At 40.5% G+C, this 21,415-nt stretch overlaps 1 protein-coding gene across 13 annotated transcripts in view; it reads right to left on the minus strand.

Annotated features, from left to right (window-relative positions):
- LOC124552687 (poly(rC)-binding protein 3) overlaps positions 1–21,415 on the minus strand; it is a 504,870-nt gene that overhangs the window by 29,444 nt on the left and 454,011 nt on the right. For 10 of the 13 annotated variants that reach the window (XM_047127022.1, XM_047127010.1, XM_047127018.1 and 7 more), the window contains one exon: positions 3,517–3,870. In XM_047127022.1, coding sequence (XP_046982978.1) covers positions 3,517–3,870 — 354 coding nt within the window. The remainder of the gene's footprint in view (positions 1–3,516; positions 3,871–21,415) is intronic. The other 3 variants (XM_047127021.1, XM_047127020.1, XM_047127019.1) reach the window with 1 other exon arrangement.

Raw genomic sequence — 21,415 nt, forward strand, 5'->3', positions numbered from 1 at the left:
CGAAAAAAGCCATGCATAAAATGTTATATGTACAAATTTATACGAACTCTAATGAGAAATTTTGAAGGCATACATACGAGTTCAGTAAGAGGACTTATAACAAGGAAAGGTGTGGCTTCATTCTAGATATTAGGATTATGGAGGTTTCTTTGGATAAGGTAAATTCAAAGAGTGCCAGAAGAGATTAATTATCTTTGAACAATGCATGAACTCCACAGGCAATGTGAAACTATTTAAGCTAATTTCAGGTTACTTATTTCCAAGGTTCTCAACAAATGAGCTCTGTTTATTTACGAACTGTTACCAGAAAAAGAACTCTGACAAAGCTAAAGAAGTGCCAAATTAAATCAAAATGGTTGCCAAAAAACATTTCCAACTTATGCATTTTGTTACTGGCACCATAAATTAAATGAATTAAAAAGCTACAAAAATTACAGATTCTTCCCCAAAAACCTAGGTATCTTCGCTTGAAGATGGAGCACAAACAGCAAGAGTGTATTAGCTAAACTAAACAGCAACTGAACCATGTACAAAATTTAACATGAAGCAAATCACCTGGAATCTCAACATAACACAAGCTTTTTTAATGTGACCTCTGTAGGTAACCTGGAAGATCCAAAGATGCAGTTCACATTCATCATGCTCCATCTTCATGCAAACACTACAGGAGAACTGAGGACATGGTTGCAATAAAACAATTTTTTCCCAACTAAACAAGCAAATATTTGCTCCAGTTCCCAGGAATTGTAACTGTGGCAGGCAATCAAATAGAAGCAGTGCACGAAGAAATTTGCTGGCATACCAGATATGCAATAGAAAGAAACAACTGCAATATTTTTATTAGAAGCACATTCATCACAATAACCACAGAAGAGAAAGTTAAGATATTCCTGGAAACTTAAGCTTAATTAGTCTACTATTCAGCAATGTAAACAGAACGATCATCATGAATGTTTAACAGACCTCAACATTACTGGGAGAAAGAACTACTTACAGCTAATAAATCAGAAAATAAACAATGCGCAATATCTACTTTCATTCAAAAAGGAAAAAAAAAGAGACAAATAAATAATCCTAATTTAAAAGCAAAATACTGCCAACAGGCCATGATGATTGTTCTGCAACTTTCTTATAACCATAAGAAATGATCCCAAGGAAAAACACAGTAACATTCTAACAATGCAGTGTAGTTCAACAGATGGCTTGAAGGTTAGTGTTGTGTGCAGAAGTTAGAAAAAGAGTGCATGAATGGAACACCAAAGGAATGCCATATCTTAGAAAGCAGGTACACGCAACTTGAAACGCCTCTCTTACGCATAGTTCACGCCTCGAGACAGTAAATGAACCACTGTTTAGAGATCTCACTTAACATATAATATCTGACAGCACAAGATTGCACCACCAAAGTCGCAGTGACTGTTCGAAATGCACGGAAATATATCAGACGATATTTTAAACAAGGGCTGAAAAGGTTTATACCTCAGCTCACTAGCAGAAACATCTGAATGCACTTTGGAGTAATTGTAATTGCTGTATGTTCTCCTGACTGAGAACAACATATTTAACAGAGACCAAATGACACACAATGAGAGTGACCCACACCATAAAATTATAAAAGTAATATTCTTAGCATATGTATGTGTAAATATCAACAAGATCAACAGTATAATTACCAGCCGGTTCAACAAAGTTACAAACAGGATGAACCAGGATTAAACAAACTGTCTGAGATCTGAACGGAAAAACTGTGAGCAAACATGGGCTCTTAAGCGCATACCTTATAAGTTACGAGATAGTTTTCATCTTCACTACTGTGAAACATCTGTTCTCCTGAAGAAGTGCTCACACCTCTGAAGGTATACATTTTAGAGACTGTTTACTGGACACTTTTTTCTTATTTTGATCCGTAGTACCAATTCTGAAAGTTTGTTGGTGGAGTTCTGGTTCACCCTGTGTATAGGAAGGGGAAAAGCACAAACTGGTGGCATAACTAAAATGTCCAAAATTAAGACTTTCTGCCTGCTAAATATAACCATGGGGAGCAACGACAAATTATATTAACGCCATCACCCAGTTGGTAAATTGTGCCTCCAAGAAGTGTCCATTCATAAGGTAACAAATTATTGATGTCTATTTTTAAAAAATATGACCATGTTATTGTTTATAATTGTCAGAATTTTATTTACAAGCTAATTAAATAGATCACCTCCTCGACAAATACAAATTCCTACAGGAAGTCAAAGCGAACAACAGAGAGCAGAAAATTAATAGAGACCGTGAAAGCTTACACATACATACTCCCATCACCACTCATTCTACTCAACTTGCATGTGGAAACATCCTCTTGCCACAGTGACATTGCCACAGACCTAAGAAGTCATAGAAGTACTCTCACTACACTCCTGTTGCACCATCACCATCCAAGATTTTCAACAACACCTGCTACTCAGAAACTGCCATCATTCTGCCCTCATTGGTTCAACCGCGGAAGTCTATTGTGTACATGCGTTTATCATTCCATACTTTGCATGTATGAAACGAACATTTTTTTGTTCAGGGAACAAAATTTACTTTAACTCTTTGAAAGTCATCTCAATCTCATTCTACTCTTCAATGGTTTCCTTTAATTACTCATTGGTATTAAAGTCAAGTAGTATCAACTGTAATGTGTTTCAAAAGTATTTTAACTTTAAGAAATGGTCTTCCTGAAGTTCACTTTACTGCATTAACTGTCAATATTTCACATTTATTTTGATTCCAATGGAGCAACAAATTTTTGCTTTTGTCACTGAATATAAATATTAAAATGAAGTGACAACAGTTATATTAGCAACCTTTAGACATTTAAATCTAATAAAATTACTTCTAAAGACAATGGTGTTCTTAGTAGCACAACTGCTGAATGATAACTTTGTTCTGAACAACGGAATAAAGTTTGGTTGCAAAATTAACTACATTAAAACATATCCACAGCACCTATGACAACCCAGCATCACGAATTAAAGACAGAACTGTTGACAATATCATTTTATCCCCAAATGATTTCAACAAGAAATTACTTTCCACATACACAATACGGACCTTCTTTTGCATTAAAATTTCCGTCAGCTCTCGACTCAAAAACACATAGCTACACTAATGTTTGCACACAAATCAATTGATTTGACACCATATTAAAATTCTGAATGCATATGTGGAAACAACAACTGGCATTGGATGGCAATGATTTGGGGAATGGTTTTGCTCAAGAAACCCAAATTTGTACACAGTACTAAACAGAGACTATGGTGGTGCACACATTAATACAGCTGCCACTGTACAAACCTGCTCCAAGATATGGAACCCCCTAGTGTCGGTGTGTAGGTGGGCCGGGGTGGAATTTCAAAAGGGGTCGGGGTGGGGGGTTGGGGGGGGTGGGGGGGGAGGGGTCGATACGGCAGAGGCGGGGCACCGTGTCACGGTCGAAGGGTGGATTCGGGGCACTCAGGAGACGGCAGGGGGCCCGACCGGACTTACGTCGGCAGCGAGGTGGGCGGGAGGCAGAGCAGCCGCCAGGTGGCCGTTCTTCAGCAGCGGGTCGGCGAGCCCGGTGGCTGCGGCGGCCAGCAGTGCAGGGGAGGGGGGCAGGCCCAACTGGGGGTGGGGGTGCCCCACGCCGGGGGGGACCGACAGCGACACTGACACGGGCACGGGCGGCATCGCCGGCCCCGGACCCGCACGGTGCAACAGGGGCATTGTACTTACGTCGGCAGCGTGGGCCGGCACCGCATAGTTACCCTGGATGGTGTAAGCCTGACCACCAGCCAGGATCACGGGTCCCGCAACCTGCGGCTTGGGCCGGTACGGGATAGTGGCGCCCTTCGGTGGAGACTGCAACAGAAAACAGAAAAATGAGTCAAAAAACTACATACTGGAGAAAACCATGTAATTGTACATAACGATGACTCAATTTTAGCAGTGTACTATCACATACAGAATTCGGACTGTAATTACAGGCTCCTTCATAACATACATTTTCTCACATACCCGAAGTCACTCACCGGTCAATGGCTCTACAGTTGAAGAATGCTTTCAAACAACAGCTATATTTCATTATAACCACCATTTCTTACTAGGATATTGCTGAGAGTGAATAAAACCTACAAATTTATTAAAACATCCACTTTCACTCTTAAAAACTGTGCAGCCTAGTGCAAGATATATGCAGCAAATGTTTACCGGGATACAATTGACAATATGTATCAGGAACAAACCGAACAGAATAGTAACAGGCTTGTAAGAGAACATTATGAGAGAAAAACTGTAGTACCTACAATATAATTAACTTTTGTATCTGCAGTTGTGTATGATCTAGAGTGCAGGATACAAGTTTGTATGATTCATAGTGGTGTGTCACAGAAATGCTGGAAAGTGGTTTGATAGACACTGTAAGATGATTACCAATTATTCCATTATCACATGAAAGTGTACCATTACGAGGAACATTACCGCTTTAAGGAACAAGAAAAATTCTTTGCGATACCTATGCTCAGACAGGGATTGCAAAGATTAATATTAAATTATTTACAATACAGAAACAAGCATTTCTTACCACACTCCATATGCTAATGGCATAACAAGGAAATCTGACACAAAGGGGAAGAATGATCTGCCACACAATAGGTTTGCAGAGAACATGTGTAAATGTAGACTCTGGAAGCGAACACAGGTGCAGCTATTTAGCAAGTGGCATTGGTCCTGTCTATCATTAACCAGATATGATCCAACAAAATATATAAGTAAGGATAAACCACAATCTTCTGGTAACACAATGCAACAAACTGCAAGTTCACAAAAACTTCTTGAAAATGTAGGCATCCATTATATATTTCAACTGCCTGAATTCAAAAATATACCCAAAGCTTATTTCACCCACAGTTTTTGCACAAATTGCTTACTTTTGCAATAACGATACTACACACAAAAACACCAAATGAAGTTCAGAAGTGGCACATTGGTTTGCGTTGTGCAACACTCGCACACCTAGCTGGAGGTAACTAACTGTCACACTGCAAATGGCACTACTTGTCCATCACTGCGTTAAGTTTGTGCAAGGAAGCCTGTGTAAACTTTCCCGTCTGTTTCTGTGGTGGGGAAAAATTACTGCTTTCTTGAGAAAGTTCTATCATGTCTATTTCAGAGTGAAACAGTGACATAATAAAGTATGGGCTTCACAGGCCTTGGGTACTGCACATGTAGAAGATTTAGGACTGTAGGCAGCAGCAAAGACGAAGGCATTACGATTCGACATCTCTGTGGCCTGGTGGGAACAAAAGAATCATACCAATGTCTGTTACTTGTCCTCGTGTACCATTACTGGTTTCAACAAGAAGAACAGGAAGACTATTGACAATACAAACAACATTCACTCAGCAACTTGTCCTGTTCTACATAGCTCTGATACACCTGTACTACAGCCTTCACAAACATCAGATAGGGATGGCAGTGACGATAGAGGTACCATGCAGGAGATGGAGCATACTGACTTTGAAGTAGGCACAAATGAGGGCTCTCTTCTATTCACTCACAAGTCTATCTAAATGATTCAGTCTGTGATCTGGGACTGACAAATGATGAAGAACTCCTAGGAAAGATGTCTTTTAGCAGCTGGTGGAGTCTGCGCACAATATGTTGGCCGATGCGCAACAACCAGTTTTCGTCCAAAGCACTGGGCGAGTTCATTCATTAAAATCCTAATTGTAAACTGCCGAAGCATCCGCAATAAAGTGCCGGACTTTGAAATGCTCATGAAAAGCATTAGAGCTCATAATACTAGTGCAGAAAACTGGCTGAAACCTGAAATTTATAGCAGTGTGATTTTTGGGGAAAATTTGAGTGTATATTGAAAGGATAGACAAATGGGAAATGAAGATGCTGTATTTGGCACAGCAGAGAAGGAACCCAATTCCACTGAGGTGGAAATTGAAGCTACGCATGAGATCGTTTGTGCAAGACTCAATATCAGGGGTGAGCATAAAATAATTAGGCCCTTCCTTCGCCTAACAGACTTATTCCTAATGCAACCAAAAACTTTAAGAGAAAACCCTCCGTTCACTTGTTCGGAAGTTCCCCAATCATACTGAACTCAACAGTGGAGACTTTAATCATCCAGCAACAAATTGGGAAAATTAAAGTAGTGCCCTTTTTTTTTTTATGAAATCCTGTGAAACAGACCTAAATCCCTCCTCCGAAAACCACCTAGAACAGATAGTTAGGAACACCACTCATGAAGGGAATATATTGGATCTAATGGCAAAAAAAAAAAATGGCCCGACATCTTCGAGAATGTCCACATCGAAACTAGACATAGAGACCGTGACGCTGTTATGGCAACAATGACTATCAAAGGACAAATACAACAAGCAGAAAGAACTAGATGTTCAGTAAATTAAATAAAAAAATCTGTAATGTGAGGAACTTTAAACAGTACAGGTCATGAGCATGTAGAGTAACTCTGGCTCAAAAGAACAGTTGACCGTGCACTGTATAGGTAGGCACTCAGTGGAACAGTTCGTAATGGGAAGGAATCTCCAGGTGTACAGTCACTGTAAAGAAACTTCTAAAGAAACAGAAATTACAGCATGACAGGTATAAAACAAAGCATATGGCTATAGGTAGAGAGATGCTGAATGAAACACATTTGGCTGTCAAGGGAGCAATGTGTGATGCCGTGAGTTACTACTGTAGCAGAGTATTGTCAAGTGATCTTCCACAGAACCCAATGAAATTCTGGTCATATCTAAAGGCTGTTAGTGGCACCGAAGTTAGCGTCCAGTCCCCAGTAAATGAGACAGGAACTGAAATTGAAGATAGCAATGCAAAAGCTGAAATGCTTAACTAAGTTTTCTCGTGTCTGTTTATGAAGAACCACCCAGGATAATGCCCCAATTTAATCCTTGTACCACTGAAAAGATGGTATTAAGAAACAGCTGAAATTGTTAAAACTGAACAAAGAGATTCTACACAGAATGTGTGTTTCAATAAACCCCTCTTCTCACTATATCTTAGATCCCTTGAACAAAAAACCATTCCCAGTTCTTAATAAAAGGCACAGGTAAAACCCATCTACAAGAATAGTAGTAGAATGATCCACAAAGCTATCATCCAATATCCTTGACATCGAGTTGTAGAATCTTGGAACATATTCTGAGCTCAAACATAATGAGGAATCTTGAAGAAAATTACACCTCCACGCCAACCAGCATATATTTCAATAATGTCGATCATGTAAAACCTAACTCGCATATTTTCACAGGACATACAGAAAGCTTTGGACCAAAGCAACGAGTAAGATACAATATTTCTTTATTTCCGAAAAGCATTTTAACTCAGTACCGCACCTATACGTCTTGTCAAAACTACGATCATATGCGGTATGAAGTGAAATTTGTGACTGGATTCAGGACTTTTTGGAAGTGAGAACACAGTACGTTATCTTGGATGGAGAGTCATTGTCGGATGTAGAAGTAACTTTGGGTATGCACCCCAGAAGTGTGCTGGGACTTTCGCCATTCATATTGTATATTAATTACAATGCAGATCATAATAGTAAAATCAGGCTTTTTGCAGGTGACGCAGTGATCTATAATGAAGTAATATCAGAAAGAAGCTGCATAAATATTCAGTCAGATCTTGATAAGGTTTCAACATGCTGCAGAGACTGGCAACTTGCTCTAAATGTTCAGAAATGTACAATTTTGCACATAACAAAATGAAAAAAATGTAGTATCCTATGACTATTGTATCGATGAGTCACCATTGGAATTGGCCAAACCATACAAATACCTGGGTGTAGCACTTCGTAGGGGTATGAAATGGAATGAATTCACAGGTTCAGTCGTCAGCAAAGCAGGGGGTAGACTTCAGTTTACTGTGAAAGCGCAATCAGACTACGAAGGAGATTTGTAACCAATCACTCGTGCAACCTGTTCTTAAATACTGCTCGTGCAACCTGCTCTTAAATACTGCTCAAGTGTGTGGGACACATACCACATATGACTAAGGGGGAATATTGAACATATACAGAGAAGGGCAGCACAAATGGTCACAGGTTTGTTTAATCCGTGGGAGAATGTCAGAGATACTGAAACAACTGAACTGGAAGGCTCTTTAAGACAGACGTAAACTATCCCAAGAAAGTCTGTTAAAGTTTCAAGAAACGTCTTTAAAAGATTACTCTAGGAATACACTACAACCCCCCATGTATTGCTCACATAGTGATTGTGAGTATAAAATTAGAATAATTGCTAGACGCACAGAGGCATTCAAACAATCTTCCTGCACTCCATAGGCGAATGGAACAGAAAGAAACCTAACAATTGGTACAATGGGATGTACCTTTTGCCATGCACATCACAGTGGCTTGTGCAATATAGATATAGATGTAAATGATCGGAAGGGAAGGCCGACAAGCGTTTTCCGCTTTTTGGTTGGTCAGTGATGACAGAATTGAGGCGCACACCCTGCAATCTTTGTCAAACGATTTTACAGAAACTATTACGTGAAAAATGTCAGGTTCATGATGATGTGCCCATCATGTCGTTAGTGGTCATAGTCGTCGTGATATTTACAGGGAAATACAAAAATGCGCAAAATTTAGAAAAGTTTGTAATGAAAAATTGAGGTTGCTATGATCTGTTGTTGCATATGAAATTTAGATAACATACTGAATTTCTCTTTAGACGGGTAGAGGTATCTGTCACCAAGCTAGATAAAACTGACATGAAATAGCACACTCACTTGAAATTGCGTCATGCCAGTGACAAAGCCAGAGTGAACTACCCACAACATTCCTCACACTTCATAAATGGTCTCTTATTTCGAAATGAGATTTTTGCAAATGATAGCATGCAAAGAGAAAAATATTTTGCCATATCATTATTATGTAAAACTGCATTATCTACAGTGATTATCCACTAAGTATAGCCTTTTTCCATGAAAGAAAGTAATTTTTAAGGGCCATCGACAACTGATGAAATGAGAAATGCTATGGGTATTTGGAACAACATATGTGAAGACATTACATATTTATTTTGTACCAAGGATGTGATTTTCTGTAAGCTACTGTCATTTTTGCTCACTTAATAAACCACTGCTTCAAAATTCTCGCAACTGCATCTGCACAGGTTAGTGAGGTGAAACTGTGTAAACCCCACTGTGTTTCAGCAAAATGAAGCAAATTTTAACATGGCAACCAGGGAAATGTGTAGGTTTTACTCAAAATTCGCAGTTCGTGATGCTTCTCTCTAAGTTCCAAGTGATTAACAAGCCAGGTGAAAATAAATAGCTGCATTTTCGGCAGAATTCTTTCTAAATATTTATCAAAACAGAGGTGACAGTAGATCTTTTTTAATGGTCACCACGCTTAAATGTGGGCGATATTTACAAGAAATGTGGCTGCAGGCTTCAGTTTAGAACGGCACTTCCCCTCCAGCGCTCAGCGTTTCCCCTACAATGCCTGCCGTCTGTGCCCCCTACCTGTGCAGACTATACATCTTAAATTTTACAGAAAAATGAACTTGATATTCACACAATATTTTGGTCAAAATGACTTTTTAGTGAACTGCAGTGATGTACAAGGTTTGGTGCGTCAATTCAATATACTGTACACACCTGGGGAGGGAAGACCATTTATTGTCTTATCTAAAAGAATCTGTAAGGCAATTCTGCTGAACAACAACAACATGAATGCCTCAATGCCTGTTGACTATGCTGTGCACCTGTAGGAAATATAACAAAGGTTCTTCTTACTATCATCACAATGACGATCGCAACTGGATGGGGCGCAGTGATTGCAAGTGTTGAGTATGCTTCTAGGACAACGATCAGGATACACCAAGTTCCCAAATTTCATCTGCGAATGTGATAGACAGGTTACTGACGAACACTGGGAGTTAAAGTAGTGGCCCTGAAGGTTGGAAATAGGGATAATCCTATTGCATTCTCTACAAATCGAATTGGGCACAATGAATCAATTAGCTAAGGCATTTCCAAAGTGTGACAGATTCAAATATCCATGTTACAGTACTTGTTTTGTAAATAAAGTCACCTTTTTTATTGCAATGTAATGTTTTTTCCAGGTGCATTTTGCCTGGTGTAAGGCATGATCAGTGGGATCTATAGCAATACAGTTTTGTAACTGTTATATTATTCAGAAAGTTCATGTGGCAATTGTTTATGTAATTAAGTAATTACTTACGGTTTGCTGTGATCTTCGTTTACTCTCATCTGGTCTGGAGGTTACATTACCACTTTATTACATACACACAAAGTGGTAGTGTTACCTCCAGACCAGATGAGAGGAAATGCAGCTCACAGCAAAGCTTAAGTAATTACTTATTTACATGAAAAATTGCAACATGAACTGTTTGATAATCGAACAATAAGAAAACTGTATCGTTATAGATCCCACTGGTGATGCCTTAGGGCAAGTAAAAGGCGAAATGCGCCTGGGAAAAATAAATTAAGTTACAGCAAGCAAAGGCGGTTTTATTTATGAAACAAGTATTTCTGAGCTTGCTGCAGAGGATGGCCACGCAAACAAACTCGTTATCTATGTTACAAGTTCCACAACCTCTCAAATGCAAAGTTCTTAAAGGGTGTGTTCGCTGGTCCCTTTTTGGAAATAATTGCTACATTTCATTCAATGAATGCCACAGAGCAAGAAACCTGGACTGCCTGTAAGTGTGTGGTTCAAACCGTTTTGAGAAACAATCTTAGCCCAGAGTATATCGATACAGTTGAGAACATGGCGACAAAATTCAAAATAAATCAACCATTTTAGAAACAATGTAACTCCACATTTTATGTAAAATCTGTCATTTGTGTACAGGCCTTCTTTAAGGGTAGCTGCAGCGTTCTGTACAAAAAACAACATAATATCCATCGCCGTGTCTATGTTTTTTGCATCTGGTAACTTTGTATCAGTTTTAGAAACAATATAACTCCTGGAGTTCTGGTGTTTCTAATCTTAATGCGGCAGCAATGTTGATTCCATTCACAGTACAGTGTGGTCTGTTTATTCTAGTAATAAGCTTTGTCATTTTGAAGAGTTGATTGTCTCTGACAAAACAGAAAATTCTTGGTCTTAGTTATCTTATGCAATTACAAGATGCAGGATGATAGATTTATTTTAAAGTTCTGTGATAACTGTAAACTACATTAAATGAAAGAGAGGTGAAAGGAATCAGGTTAAATACGAGAGTTCAAGGAAGTGAAAACATGAAATATGCAGGTGAAAATTCTGGAAAGAAAAACAGGTGAGAAATGCAATTGTAAGAAAGCATGTTTTGTTAATGTTGATGTTGATATATTTCATTAGACATCTTTGTGAGATAGATTAAATAATTTCAAGAGCACAGATGAACAGGATATATACTTACAAGGTCTGATCACCTGTAACAATGTACAAAGACCTTGTCCGTCTAAAAATGTGTCGTCCATCAAGTGTAGCCACAGAAGTACTCCAACATACTTAATGATGAAAGGAAGGTGGTCTAAAAAGACAGCTGTTATTTATGAGGAAGCCCCTCCCCAGCAAATTCAAAGCCTGCCAAAATTAAGAGGCCCATTCATCAACATATTGAGGCTTCTCCAAGAAAACAGACTCACTATTCCTCCAAAGTGAAAAATTGCCTTGATGCAAAGATATATGTGAAAATTGTGTTTCCATTTCTTTAAGCAAAAATATCCTGATGTAGACATTATGTATCAGAACTATGCTAAAACTTGAAAGGCCATTTTCACATCAGTTTTGGGAGGCCTCAGGTAGGTACCCGCTGTACATGTGAACTTCTGGAAAAGAAACTAAAGAACCCATACCTTAATGAGAAGGCAAACGGCTGCTGAAGCAGAATTAATGATTCACAAAAGAAGAGCTAAATATTTTACAATACTCAGCAGCTTCAATGAATCTGTGCAAAGAAAGGGAGTATCTTGCCGCTATAACATTTGACTATACGCAGAATATTTCACAGCCCAATATTCTGGTGCAGGTGGTAGTTTATCTTCAACAGTTAACGCTCAATGTTTTTGAAATTCATAATGCAAAATCAGGAGGTGGTCATTTTTACCTCATAATGAAAACGATGGTAACAAAGAACCAAATTAAGTACGTTCTTTTCTTCTGCATTACACAGGTAATTGCATTCTGAAGGATGTGAAGCGATGCTCGGAGGATGGGCAACTATTGCTGTCTGCTCCAGTGTAAGCACACACGAATGCCTCATGTGAGAAAAATTGGGGGTTTACCATACAACTAATACAACATGTAATGAATGTGATAAATGCATCTTTGTTACCCTGTTCTCTGGATGCACCTGTCTGTTGTGTGCATATTTCAATACGTTATTGTTTGAAACTTTTGTTTCACTAACGTATGATTAGTGTGCCTTATACTACTTAAGTATATGACAATGTTGGTGAAACTGTGGGCGACAAAATGTTTTGAATATCAGTTTCAAATTCAGGAACACCTACATTAGCAAAAAAGCTTCACCAAATGCCATCATCCACTTTAGTTACTTCTCTCTTGCTTCTACTTTTAAGCTACAGCTGACCAATAATGACAGAAGCCACATACATTATCTACACTGCTGGCCACCGTAAATGCAACACCAAGAAAGACAAGAGGTAGCACAACAAAAGCCAGAGTAGCCGCCGTTGTTGGAGATCACCGCTGCCACACATCTCGGCATTCAGTCAAAGAGACATTGGATGTGTTCCTGGGGTACAGCAGCCCAAGCAGCTTCCACACGTTGCCAAAGATCATCTGGTGTGGCAGCTGGGGATGTAATCTGGGTCACTCGTTGGGCATCCATGGACCACATGTTTTCTATCGGCGAAAGATCCAGAGAGCAAGCTGGCCAGGGAAGTAATTCAATCTGGTTATTGACGGAGAACCTTTGGACAATGCATGCCACGTTTGTTCGCGCATTATCCTGTTGAAATATGGCTGTGGCCGAGCCCTAAGGTAAGGAAGGACAACTGGCTCCAGCACCTCGGATATGTAGTGCCGGCTATTTAAAGTACCGGCAATGCGTACTAGAGGCGTGCGAGAGTAATATCCAATACCACCCCATACCATAATACCCGGTGCAAGACCAGTGTGGCGGTGCATAATGCAGCTGTCCAGCATCTCCTCTCCACGGTGTCTCCACACTCGAATCCGACCATCGTGGTGCTGCAGACAGAAGCGTGCCTCGTCAGTAAAGACAACGTCATTCCATTCTGCCGTCCACATCCGTCTGTCATCACACCATTGGCGACGGAGACGTCTGTGATTCTGCGTCAATGGTAGACGAAGCAATGGATGTCTTGTGGACAGACCACTCTGCTGTAAACGGCGTCGAATGGTACACGCAGACACTGGATGATGCGTTACAGACGCAATGTGCTGTGCTATGGTTCGGGATGTCACTGAGCGATCCGTCACTGCCATGCGCACAATTTGCCTATCAGCACGTGCAGTGGTGCACCGAGGTGAATGCGATCGACCACGTCGGTCCGTCGTACCCTCCTGCATCCAACGGTCACATATCCGCATTACAGTTGCTTGGTTTCGTCCAACACGACTAGCGATTTCTCTGTATGATAATCCACAATCTCGGTAAGCCACTATCCTTCCTCTGTCGAACTCGGATACTTGATCAAACGATGTTCGCTGTTGTCTACGAGGCATAACTGATCGTCTTGTGAAACAACCACAAGGTAAACACACGTGCCGAACGTACACTCGTCGAAATCGCCAAGCCTTAAATGGTGCTATGAGGTGGCACCACAGGCGCGCGTGATGTGCGTCTGTGCTGAAATTCTAATCAGTTGCATATCTCATCGCTGCAAACTCATGGTGTAAATTCCACTCGATTCGGATGCTTCCTTCAGGGTGTTGCATTTACGGTGGCCAGCAGTGTAGATATTCTCTGAAGGGAAAGGCATAATGGTGATGCTTTATGTCATCAACGAAAAATGTGCTACAGCTGAGCCATTGTCAGAGCATTTCATCTAACTTAGAAGTTGAAGTATGTGGGATTATCATCAAAGGGACGGGGGGTGGTGGTGGTGGATCATTTCAGCACGAACTTTGTAATTGTTTTAGAAACTAAGGCCACAACTATTTGCAAAGAGCTATCAAAACATGCTGTCAGTTTTAAGGAAGGTCAACTACACTTTGCAATTCTGGGTTTTGTTTATCCATACATTCAAATATTGTGAGAAGTAACATAGTAGCCAAAAGTCAAAATCATGGCGAAACTACCATCTTTTATTAACGCACTAGCTTAGGTCCCACTGCTTCGCTCACATAGACAGTATGGCCTGTAGACTTTTTTTTGTCTTTATTTGGCTGAATTTTATGCTGTTCACAAACTGTATTGCCTTCTAAGCTTTTCACGCTAGTTAAGGCCATATCAGCAAAGTCTTTTCCAAATTTATTTCTGACCAAGAAGTGATTCTGGTAGCTGGTGACCAAGTTTTTGTTAATTATGCCTTTTGCATTTTTGTGGAGATATTTCGGAAGCACCTTCATCACTTAAAAAATATTGCTTTATATCTAACCAAGAAGTGAATCATAAATTTAGCTCTAGAACTTTTTAATGTAACGAAATATTTTCAAAAATCTAATACCAACTGTCACAGATGTAGCTTCAAAAATCCTTTATCAATTCTTTAGTATTTATTTTCAAAAAATTTCACCCATTTTCCCCCCTTAGTAGTTCAATTTCCCAAAATGCTGAAACCATTATTTCTTTATTTCTGACCAAGAAACCAAATACTAATTTCTGCAGGCCTAGCTTCAAAGTTGCCTAATAGCAACGTTTCTGGAAAGACTCTTCGTCCCCTTAGGGTTGGAATTTCGAAAATTTCTTCTTAAATGATGCCTACAGTATAACAGCAACACCTTGTCCAAATTTCAAGTTTCTATCCTCAGCAGTTTGGGCTAGGCGATGATGAGTCAGTCAGGACATTGCCTTTTATATAGCCTTTTATATATAGAGATTAGACGTATTTTATGCACAGCACAGAGAGGAGTCTCCAAATTAGAAAGAAATTAAGAATGTCTGTTTCACTCAACTGCAGTACAATCAAATGACTTGACACTGCGAAATATTACGGTACTGTTGTGCTAATATATTTGGGGAAATATCATGAAACCCCACTTAAAAACCTTTTAAGGCACTTGAAAAAAATTGTGTAAAATGCGGGAAAATGTAAAATGTGGAAAGTAACATTTTAAGCTATTTTCACACTTCATGTATGATACATGTATATGTAATAAGCATCAAAACACTTGTCAGGAACTTGTTTATTAACTACTAAAGATTTATTAATTAATAAAAACCACTAATGCAACTGGAACCGATAAATGTCTAGGGAGCAGGAGAGTTTAAACCAATTTCATAGGTCATAATCAATTTTTCATTAAAGTCTGCAGCTGTCATTCATTATTAAAATAATGAAACGCTTCATCAGTTACACATTTTTTCATGTTTAGCGCGATGCATTTCGAGAATTTTTTCTCCTTTTAAGTCCAAATATTTACATAAGTATTTTGTGTAGTGTTTGCATACATGTTGTACTGTAACAGTCTTTTTGAGGTTATTAGCTACTGTGCCACCTCAGCAATGTAGAAAACCATACAGATGCCAACCATCATTCACACCGTTTGTTTGTGTAATATCGTACAAAATACATACGTACATACTGGACTCGACAATGAGGATACATTATCCAAAAATGTTCTGCCCAGCATGAAAAAATACGTAACTGGCACTGTCTATAAATCAAAAACATTTGAGCAATGCAGAGTGAGTGAAGGTGTCAACTAGCACTACTAGTGACCAAACAATGAAACACGCTAAATATGATTCAACGAAGGTGTCACAACAATCACAAAAATCCTGAAACTACGCACGTGCAGTATAGATAGATTGGAAATGGTTGTGATTGGTCATGATATCTTTATTCGAATGAACATAGTTACTCCCATCAGGCGGCATGCTGAGTAGAGCTTGGCAGCGGCAGGAGATGCAGCATGAATTGTTCCCACTTTGCGCGCACTACATTTTCATTCGACAAATCTTCCAAACGAAGAAAACTGAATGTCAGAAACAGTTTTTCGCTGTCGTGTTTACACGTTAAGGTCTGAAGTGGATTTGCTAAACCCATATAAATATGGTTATGATTTAATCAGCACAATTGTTATTTCTCTTCAATTATACAAGATATAAACAACTTCAGTCTAATATTTCTTCTTACCCTTCACTGTACAAAAAGCCGCTCCATCCATATTAGCCCAAAATTTTTTAAGACAAGATGAAACCTGACAGCCCAAGCACATTTCAAAATCAGTTGCATTTACACGAGAGTGAAAATCAATTGCACAATTGGATAACCAGCTATAGGAACCAGATTTCCAGAACTGATTATAAAGTGTTTATATAACCACCCAGAAGTTGTATCGGGAAATCTGTTTACAAAATCCAGTATCGGGTAGCCCCTACAAACGAAGTGACATTTACCGATTCAAATCTGCTGAGTAGAGAACCCTGGTGTCAACAAACTTAAAACACACAATGTTTGGTAACACTACTTGACACACATCATCATGATAGCATCGATTTACGCCAGTTTTTTCTCCACACAAACATTTTTTCATATAGTGTAAATCAAAGGAAATTTATAAATTTGTTGAAGCAAAATCAGTTGCGAATTAACATTGTGAACATAGGAAATCTGACGGAAGTGATAAAAAAATATCAAACGGTGGGAAAACGTTAATTCCGGAAACATAAAGTGGGGTTGTACTGTATTTTTGAAGACGGTAGAAATCTGCGACTAAAATTTTGTGAAAAGAATTTGCCACAACGAAACACCTTTAACGATTACCACCTCATTCTGCATATTATATCTGTGACACTCTGACCCCCTATTTTGTGACAATACAAAATGAGCTGCCCTTTGAACTTTTTCAGTGTCCTCTATCAACCCTATCTGGAAGATCCCTTACTACATAGCAGTAGTCCAGAAGAAGACAGTTGAGCACAGTTTAAGCAGCCTCTTTAGTAGACCTGTTCCACCTTACAAGCGTTCTCCAAAATAAGTCAGTCATTTGTAACGGTAACCACTAACTATTTAGTTGAACTGACAGCCTTTAAATTTGTGCATTTGTTCACATAACCAAGATTTAACGCAAACTAATTGTTGAAAGAATCTACGTCACATTTGTAACATGGCTTCAAACATCTGTCTGCTTTACAAATGAGTTAGTATGTTTAACATTTGACAAACATGCATGTGCAAAAAGGTTTGAAATTATCCTTGAGGTTTGTTGGAAGTCGCTAAGTTCTCTCATTCTTAAATACTGTATGAATAATACCCAGGTATTTGTGCACTGTCTCTAACACTGCCTGAAAACAAACACAGTTTCTAGCTGTAACACACATCTTATTGTGTTAAACATTTAACTTAAGATTATACCTCTTAATGAGTAGGTTATGACAGCATTTAAAATTTTTAAATTCAATCAATCATTATGGAAAATACTTAGAACCAAATTTTTGCTGCCCTTGGAACTGGTACCATGTTCTGATTTTATTTTGCTTTAGGCCACAAAAACAACTAGGGTCATACACCCCTATGTCAGAACCGAAAAACACACAAAGAGAGAAAGGGGTTAAAAGCGACTACAAGTCAAGCCCAATCGAGGGAAGGAAAGACAGCTAACAATAGGGACTTGGAGAAAGGTACTTAAAAGATGCCATAGAGACAACGGAAGTCCTGAATTAAAGATTAAACATACTCCGCCATATTGCTACGACAGATAAAAAGTACAACACGGTAGACAGCTTGCATCCCATTCACTAAAATGGCCGATAACTCAGATGGCAAACATATATTAGAACACATGTGATTTAAAAAGTGCACTGTCAGGAAATGGCAAACCATCAAAGGCTGAGGACAATGAGCACGAAGTAGTGGGGGATCACCACTTAACAAATGGCGACGGCTAAACGAACAGTGTCCAATATGCCACCTAGCTAAATACTGATCCTGTGGTGAGAAAGCTGAGAGGAGGTTGGCCAAACCACTGGGAGAGGTTTATTCCTCAGGAGCTTGTTCCCATGAAGGAAAGACCAGTGGTGATGCCAAAGTGACACCACCTGCTGACAGACGACAACATGGATTATATTGGAGGGAATGGAAGAATTAGCAGGCAGAGGTACGAGGACTGCAGCCTCGATGGCAGAGCCAGCGGCCTAATTTTCTGTCAGACCAACGTGACCAGAAACCCATATAAACATCACAGTCACTCCATCAAGAGTGAGAAAGTTGAAATTTTCCTGGACCCATTGCACCAAGGAATGGACAGTGTACAGAACACAGAGGCTCTGAAGGGCACAGAGAATCTGAACAGACGATACAATTGAAAAGCCTGTCTCGCCGGATGTACTGTGTGTCCTGATACAGGATGAAGAGTTCTGCTGTAAGTATTGGGCAGTGTTCTGGAAGCAGGTACCAAAAATCTGTCAGTACCAACAACAAAGGCACACCCGACACTGCAGTCAGTCCGAGAACCATCAGTGTACACAAAGGTACTATCGGGAAGTTCCACATGAATGTAGAAAAACTTACGGCGATAGATCGAGTCTGGTGTAGTGTCCTTAGGAAGAGTGAAGTCCAACGTGAACACGGGCTGCCACATGACGCCAAGTTGGTGAATGGTTCACATCCATTGGGAAAGTGGCAGGTAGTGTGAAGTTAAGCTGTCAGATGAGCTGAAAGTGAACTACTTACACTGGCGATCAAAGGAGTCATCTAAGAAGGATGCATCAGATGGGTGGCCAGGCATGGCAGACAAACAGCACGTGTGTCTGCTGAGGAGAAAATCACGGCAGTATGACAGCACGGTTCGGGAGCTTCTGCATACAGACACTCATCCGGACTGGTGTAAATGGCACCAGTGACCAAATGGCTGCCACGACGGATCGTATTGAAATGGCGTAAAATGGACAAACATGCAGATGGATTAACTAAACACCCAGAATCTAGTTTTGAACTGACAAGGGACCGGTGCAAATGGATGAGGGTGATCCAATCCGCTCCTCAGGAAGCACCATTGAGGACACACAAGACAATGAGGGATCATGTACAGGGGGTGGCCAAGTAAGACACATGGGAGGACCAAGAAAGTTTCCTATCGAGCATGAGCCCAGGAGTTTCTTAGTTTCAACAAACAAAGAGCAAAGGGGCCAAGATGTAAAGACAGCGTATAAAACCAACTGCACCACCAGAAATTCATACAAACAGTTTTGTCAGTGGAAAATCGAAAGCCACTGCCGATGCTCCACGAGTCCAGAGATCGAGACAATGCTGAAGTTGCCACCCAAGGAGACAGGTCTGTAGAGAACTGCAATAGATGGCAAAAATCGTCAACAAAAAGGGAGGCAGAGATGCCTGGTGGACGACAGGACGTTATAGGGTTAATGGCAATAGCAAAAAGGATGACGCTCAGAATGGAACCCTGGGACATACAGTTTTCCTGGATAAAGATGTCCAACACGGACAACCCACACGTACCTTGAAAACTTGTGGTCTTTTAAAAATTCCTGAAGGAAACAGGGCACGCAGCCTCGGAAACACCATATGTAGAGAGTAAGGAGGATACCAGTCCTCCAGCAAGTGTCGTAGGTTTCTTCAAATTGAAAAACATGGCCACAGTCGGGTATTTCCGCAAAATACCATTCATGACATGGGTTAACTAAGTGATAAGATGGCCAACTGCAGAACAGTGCACTCAAAATCCACATTGTGCACTGGTTAGTAAACTGTGAGACTCGAGCCACCATACAAATTGTGCATGAATCAAACATTTCATCATCTTGCAAACATAGCTGGTGAGAGAAATGGGCCAGTAGCTAGAACGAAAGTGTTTGTCCTTACTGGGCTCAGGTGTGGTTACGACAGTGACTTCATGCCAGCATGTGGGAAACGTGCCCTCTGGCCAGTTACCATTGTACGTATGAAGCAGGAAGAGTCTGCCCACAAGAGAAAGGTTCTGCAACATCTGAATGTGACCATCTCCGCAAAATAGCAGCCCAAGGCGTTGGAGATAGCAACAGGGTCCACTATGATGTCATCTGCTACCATCAGAACAGAAATTGGGGAACGAACCTCAGTTCCAGAGAGCCGACGGAGGTTGACCCACATGACGGAAAAGGGACTGGAACCGTTAAAAGAATTAGTAAATTAAATCCAGCTAGCTTTTATACAATGACACTGTGCACGCAACTGTTTATATAACAAATGCAGTCTGCCATCATAGGATGATGGTCAAAAATTCAGACAGCACATCTGGGTGCAGGAATCCCATCGTGGCACACCTCAGTCCACAAAAGGACCGGGACACAGTGCAATAAAGATGAAGTGCGAGGAATGGGACGTTCTGTCATCACAACTGGGGCAATGTTCGTGAAAGGTCGCCAGTCAGGAGTACAGCCTCCTGTCGGCCTTAGAAAGCTGCCATTTGGATGTGCACGTAGGTGGAGTAGGAGTCAGCAAACAAAGTACAGAGGAAATAGCCACTAGAGTACGTTTCAAAGAGAACAGACCACTTGAGGCAACGAGCAAGCTGAGCAGTGCAGGAGGAGAGGTCCACATGGGAACCGGTGTGTGTGTGTGTGTGTGTGTGTGTGTGTGTGTGTGTGTGTGTGTGTGTGTCCTGATACAGGATGAAGAGCTCTGCTGTAAGTATTGGGCAGTGTTCTGGAAGCAGGTACCAAGACAAATGAGGTTAAGTTGATTGAGAAGGTCTACGAGGAGGGCACCTCTCTGACAGGTTCTGGGAGAACCCCAAAGGGCATGGTGTGCATTAAAGTCACCGAGCAGCAGAAAGGGGCGAGGGAGTTGTCCAATAATGTGGAGGAAGTCTGCCCTGGTGACACAGAATGACAGAGGGATGCAAATGATGCAAAGGGAAAAGGTGAAGTGAGAAAGGAAAATGTGGACTGCAACAGCTTGAAGCTGGGTAGTCAGGGAGATGGTTTGACTACGAACATCATTCCGGATGAGCAGCTTGACTCATCTACGAGATGGAATGCCATCCTCCACAGGAAGGTCTGGACCACACAGAATTGCGAGAGGTCAAAGCGGTCGTGAGGACTCAATTTTGTTTCCTGAAGGCAAGAACAAGTGGACACTGCAATTCCAAGACCAGTCGTAATTGCTCTTTGTACAATCATAGATCGTGAATGTTCCACCGGAAAGGAGACATGACGAGGAAACAGGAGCAGGGAAAAAGAAAGAGGTGTCACCTCGGAGGTTGCCGAGTGCCAGCCTTCGAAGACTAACTGCAACAGGGCACAGAGGCTGGTGGATCCTG

This window comes from Schistocerca americana, chromosome 10 (genome assembly GCF_021461395.2).
Source record: "Schistocerca americana isolate TAMUIC-IGC-003095 chromosome 10, iqSchAmer2.1, whole genome shotgun sequence".
Classification (NCBI taxonomy): Eukaryota; Metazoa; Arthropoda; class Insecta; order Orthoptera; family Acrididae; genus Schistocerca; species Schistocerca americana.